The sequence below is a fragment of the Hippopotamus amphibius genome, chromosome 3 (genome assembly GCF_030028045.1).
Source record: "Hippopotamus amphibius kiboko isolate mHipAmp2 chromosome 3, mHipAmp2.hap2, whole genome shotgun sequence".
NCBI lineage: Eukaryota > Metazoa > Chordata > Mammalia > Artiodactyla > Hippopotamidae > Hippopotamus > Hippopotamus amphibius.
Genome location: NC_080188.1, coordinates 123514388 through 123520591, shown reverse-complemented (window position 1 = coordinate 123520591; position 6204 = coordinate 123514388). Strand labels below are relative to the sequence as shown.

General features: G+C 36.8%; 1 protein-coding gene across 1 annotated transcript; it reads right to left on the bottom strand.

Moving 5' to 3' along the window:
• Positions 1–3955: 3955 nt before the first annotated feature.
• On the bottom strand, positions 3956–5358 carry LOC130848778 (steroid transmembrane transporter SLC22A24-like). The gene is made up of 2 exons (XM_057727174.1): positions 5044–5358; positions 3956–4030 (listed from the first exon to the last, which is right to left on the bottom strand). The coding sequence occupies exons 1-2, from the start codon at positions 5356–5358 to the stop codon at positions 3956–3958; spliced, it is 390 nt and encodes a 129-aa protein (XP_057583157.1).
• Positions 5359–6204: the final 846 nt, after the last annotated feature.

Below are 6204 nucleotides of genomic sequence, written 5' to 3'. Positions count from 1 at the left end.
CCAAAATCAACATTACATGAAAGGGATCATACACAATGATCAAGTGGGATTCATTCCCAGGATGCAAAGATAGTTCAACATATGTAAATCAGTAAGTGTGATACACCACATTAATGGAATGAATAGTAAAAAATAATATGATCATCTCAACAGATGCAGAAAAAGCAATTGACAAAATACAACATCCTTTCATGATTAAAAAAAATGTTCAACTCATTGAGTATAGTAGGAATGTACCTCAACATAATAAAGGCCATATATAGCAAGCCCACAGCTAACATTGCTCAATGGTGACACTCTGAAAGATTTTCCTCCTAAGGCCAGGAAAAAACAAGTGTGCCCACTCACACCACTTCTATTTAACATAATACTGGAAGTCCTAACCAGAGCAATCAGATAAGAAAAAGAAGTAAAAGGTATCCAAATTGGAAAGGAAGAATTAAATTGTCTTTGAAGATGTTATGATCTTAACATAGAAAGTCCTAAAGACTCAACCAAAAATTTGTTGGAATGAATCTAACAAATTCAGTAAAGTTGCAAGATACAAAATGAACATACGGAAATCAATTGCACTACTATACACTAGCAATGAAATAGCTGAAAAGTCTAATATAGACAACATTTCCATTCACAATAGCATCAAAAACAATAAAATATTTAAATATAAACTTAACCAAGTAGGTGATAGATCTGAACATTGAAAACTACAAGACTTTGATGAAAGAAGTTGAATAGGACACAAATAAATGGAAAGGTAACCCATGTTAATGGATGACAAAAAAATAGTATTGTATAAAAAGCCATACCACACAAAGCCATCTACAGATTATGTGTCATCTCAATCAAAATTCCAAGGGCGTTTTTTCAAAGAAATAGAAAAAACCATCCTAAAATTTTTATGAAATCACAAGTGATCCCAAATAGCCAAAAAAATCCTAACAAAGAATAACCAAGCTGGAAGCATCATACTTTCTGATTTCAAACTATACTACGAAACAATAGTGATTAAAGCAGTACAGTACAGGAAAAAAAAAGACACATAAACAAACAGAACAGGACCAAGATTCAAGAAATTACCTTTCATATATAATATTTGATAAAGGAACCAAATTATTAAAGGGGGACAAGGTAGTCTCTTCAATAATGATGTTAGGAAAACTGGATAATCACATGCAGAAGAATGAGATTTGACCCCTATTTATATTTAGGATTCAAAAAAATTCACTCAAAATGGATTAAAGACTTAGACATTAAACCTGAAACAGTAAAACTCCTAGAAGAAAACAAATGGAAATAGCTCCCTGACACTGGTGTTGACAAAGATTTTTTAATATAATAGCCACCCAAACTGGTTTAAGAGTATATCTCATTGTGCTTTTTTCTTAATTGGAGTATAGTTGATTTACAATGTTGTGTTAATTTTAGGTATACAGCAGAGTGATTTGGTTATACATATATATGTATATATTTTTATTCTTTTCCCTTAAGCTTACTACAAGATATTGAATATAGTTTCCTGTGCTATACAGTAAATCCTTATTGTTTATCTGTTTTATATATGGTAGTATGTGTCTATTAACCCCATTCTCCCAATTTATCCCTCCCCCACCCTTCCCATTTGGTAACCATAAGTTTGTTTTCTCTTTTTCTTATTTACTTATTTATTTATTTAGTTAGTTAGTTAGTTAGTTAGTTATCTATCTATCTATTTATTTGCTGCATTGGGTCTTTGTTGCTGCGCACAGGCTTTCTCTAGTTGGGAAAAGCAGGGGCTACTCTTTGTTGCAGTTAACGGGCTTCTTATTGCAGTGACTTCTTTTGTTGAGGAGCACAGGCTCTAGGCCCACAGACTTCAGTAGTTGTGGCACATGGGCTCAATAGCTGTGGCTTGCAGGCTTAGTTTGCTTTGCGGTATGTGGGATCTTCCTGGACCAGGGCTCGAACCTGTGTCCCCTGCATTGGCAGGTGGATTCTTAACCACTGCGCCACCTGGGAAGCCCCATAAGTTTGTTTTCTATGTCTCTGAGTCTGTTTCTGTTTTGTAAATAAGATCATTAGTATTATTTTTTAGATTCCACATATAAGTGATATCATATAATATTTGCCTTTCTCTGACAACTTCATTTAGTATGATAATCTCTAGGTCCATTCATGTTGCTGCAAATAGGGAAGCATTGGTGGTTCAGTGATAGAATTCTTGCCTCTCCCATGCTGCTGAAAGTGGCATTATTTCATTTTTTATGGCTGAGTAATATTCCATTGTATATATTGATATATGTGCCACGTCTTCTTTATCCATCCCTCTGTTAGTGGAATTTAGGTTGCTTCCATGTCTTGGCTATTGTAAATATTACCACTGTGAACATTGGGGTGCATGTTTCTTTTCAAATTAGAGGTTTCATCTCTTCTGGATATATGCCCAGGAGTGGGATTGCTGGATCATATGGTAACTGTTCGTAGTTTTTTAAGGAACCCCCATACTGTTTTCTATAGTAGCTGCACCAATTTCATTCCCACCAAGAGTATTAATTTTTATTTCCCTGTTGATTAGTGACGTTAAGCACCTTTTCATATACCTGTTGACTATGTCTGTGTCTTCTATGAAGAAATACCTATTGAGTTCCTTTGCCCATTTTTTAGTCAGGTTATTTGTGCTTTTTTGCTATTATCTGTGGTAGTTCTCTGTATATTTTGGATATTAACACTATTAAATATGAGGCTTGCAAATACTTTATCCCATTCTGTGTGTTTCCTTTTCATCTTGTTGATCATTTCTTTTGCTATGCAGAAGTGTTTTAGATTGATGTAATCCCACTTCTCTGTTTTTGCTTTTGTTGCCTGTGCTTTTGTTGCCAGGGTCAAGGTCCAGAAACTTTTTACCTACATTTAGTTCAAAACCTTTAGCTTAGCTATACCTCTCCCTCTTCTTCACCAAATTTTCCATTCTCATCTGCCATAACCCCCTTTCCTCACAGAGATTCAAAAACATTTATTACCCTGTGCCCATCTAAACTGATCAATCATCACTTTATTGTGAATCATCATAAAGGGCTGTCAGAAGACTGGTCAATATGAGCACACTGACCCTGAAATCTTTTATGAACTGCACTCAGGGTGATATATCCAGAGTCCACAGTTTTCACCTGAATGACTCAGTCATGTTAGGTTTGTACATGGCAAGGGATACTTTACGTTTCCCATTTCCCCTTTGAAACACTTGAGTCTGGCTTCCATGCTGCCGGGCACAGGATAACCCAAACTTCTCACACCGCAAGGTGACATGTAAACTCTATAGATTAATTACCTTGTATAGTTGCAAGAATTACTTCTAACAAGCCTTTTTTCACAACATCAAATATCCAGATTACAACCACCATTATTTCTTAATACAGTCCACCTCACAAAGCACCCAGGTTTTATAGAAATGCCTACTGACTACAGTGAGGCATACGAGGCATGACAACCAATCTGGCATTTAGCTCACTGAGTCCAGGAATCACTTAACACAGAAGCCATGGCAAAGGCCTGCAATGCTCTTCTCTATATCTGTGTCTTGAAACAGCTGAAATGCCTGTCTTGAAGCACCTTCCTCTCCCTTCCTATAGGTAATTACTTCTCATATTGCTAAGTGATGTATTATGGTACTTCACCTCTAAATACTGTTCTGAAACTCCAGCCCCTGTCACCCCAGATCTGATGGAAAAGTCATTTCTGTGTCCAGCACAGAGAGCTCTGTGGCAACAAAATGACATTATAACAATGGGGCTAATTCTACATTTCCATATATAGCTCCCTGGGAACCAAGGCAACCCACAACAGTATAAACTGTATATCGGAACTCAATAAAGAATTCTTTATGAAACAATAAATCACAAACTGTGAAAACACCACAAAGGAAGGGCAGCAGTGATCTGGAGACACTCACCTGTCTGAGAGATGGCCATATATGCGGCCCCTACACCAACATTCCAGCCATGAATAGGGACTGAACCAATGGTTTCTGTGACTGATAATCACACACTAGGTTCCACTGAAAGAGACGGAAACCAGCACACAGGAGCTTCACAGTATCTCATAATCCCTCAATGTTAACTCACTCCAATAGCCCTCAGTGAACACATGCTCTGGCTTCCTTTACTACATTCACTCATCTGTATCATTTAAGTCTCAGCTTAAGCATGGCTTTCCCTAGAAACCCTCAGCTGAATCTTCTAGGTTATACCAGGGACCAATCTTTATATTCACTTAGCACTGCATACCTCAGTGGTTCTCAATCTTTGCCACACATTAAAAACATTAAGGGAGAATAGTATTGACATGTATACACTACCAAATGTAAAACAGATAACTAGTAGGAAACTGCTGCATAAAACAGGGAGATCAACTTGATAATGGGCGATGACTTAGAGGGATGGGATAGGGAGTGTGGGAGGGAATCAAGGGAGGGAGGGGATATGGGCATATATGTGTAAATACAGATGGTACACTTTGTTGTACAACAAAAACTGGCACAAGGATGTAAAGCAATTATATTCCAATAAAGAGCTTTAAAAAAAGAAAAGAAAAAGAAACAAACAACCAAAAAAAACATTAAAGGAAGTGGTTTTTTCTTAAATATACTGATGCCTGAATTTTACACACAGAGTGAAATACATTCTGATTTGTTTCTCTGACAGGTAGCTCAGGCAGAAAAAAAAATTTGTAATTAAAACAAATGTTTCCAATTTGCAGTAGTCTGAGAACAAGTGACTAGGAATAATTTTTCACACATTATATCAGGTACTTCCTTGTCTAATCATCAGTCTTCACACTTGATTTAAACTTTGTGATACTAAAATTCATGTCTAGTTGGTTGATTTCACTGGCCTCAATTGTGATGTAAGTACTTGGCAGTTTAAAAAATAAGCAATCACCATTTGCTGAAAGACTGAAGGAGAGCCAGTTACACTATCTACTCAGTAACTGAAGTCTTGAACCATGTTTATTTTATGCTATTGTAAACACCTAGACCATGCACTCACAAGAGATCAATGGGGCTTTTACCTTAATCCTGATGGTGGAAGAGAAGGAGCTGAGGTCATCCCAGCCGTCCACACAGGGCTCCATGTCCAGGTCTGTCATGTTGGGGAAGGTCCCATTCAGGTGAAGGAGCTGCCACTGGGGGAGGAGGAAGTGACGACATTTCTCTGGCTTCAAGTTTGAATCCAATGGGATAGAGATTCTCAGGAGGACATCAGAGATGGGGGTCCCAGTGTCATTATCAGAGACAGTGCCATTATCAAGGATGTGGACCCAGCAGCAATGACCAGGAATGGCCGCAGTGAAGTTCTCCAACAGTATATGACAAACTATTATCATAGTAGAGGGAAGAATTAAAATCATCTGAAAGATCTAGAATTTTCCCAAGCCACCAACCTTATCCAGGAGCTTTTCAAAGGCCATTGTGAAGAGGTGATCCTCAAGAAGTCACAGTGACTTTATGGAGATGAGTTCAGAGGGAGAAAAATGTTACCTTTCATTAATTCACTCTAAGTCTACATGACCTCACACCAGTTGTGCATAAATGGGTCCCACCCACCTCACTACTGCAACAGAGTAGTAGGAGCAGTCCTTTTGGAATCAGGAAGTATTATTTTTTTAGTAAAGTCACAGAAAAAATTATTTACCAAATATACTTCTATCTGATGAACATTAAGTCTGTTTGAAGGTTTACTCTCTAATATGCTTGTCCTCAATGATTCTGTAAGATCAGCATAGGACTTTGGCATGTACATGACCTCTAAATAATCTAAAATAAGCCTGCTACACAGTCTTCAGTCATTTCCAGAAAATGGAATTTGAGAGACACAGAAATGAACTACTTTACAATTTATTCTGTGGAAAGAGTAAAAACCAAGTGTTTTTCTTGTTTACTACTGAATTTAGATTAAAATAATTAACGAAATACAATCATTTGTTTTTAAAGGAAAGTGGAATTTAAAGGAATTTTAAATTCTTTGAAATAAAGGTACAGGAAAAAGGAAGTGGTAAGCTCTTATAGAGTTTTTTCCCACAGATTTATTTATTCATTTACAGAGTATATTTGAGGATCTTTTACTTGCTGGTGTTCAGAATCCTGACAAATTGATCACTTTATCATTATAAACTTGGCCTCTTTATCTCTGGCAATGCTCCTCAATTTCAAGTATGCACTTTCTTATATTA

What these genes read in the sequence shown, in the direction of transcription:
- LOC130848778 (XM_057727174.1), bottom strand. Translation starts at nt 5,358, where the DNA reads ATGATAATAGTTTGTCATATACTGTTGGAGAACTTCACTGCGGCCATT. An exon ending in CTTCCACCATCAGGATTAAG is followed by an intron (nt 4,031 to 5,043) that starts GTAAAAGCCCCA and finishes CGTCTCTTTCAG; the next exon opens with TGGAACCTAGTGTGTGATTA.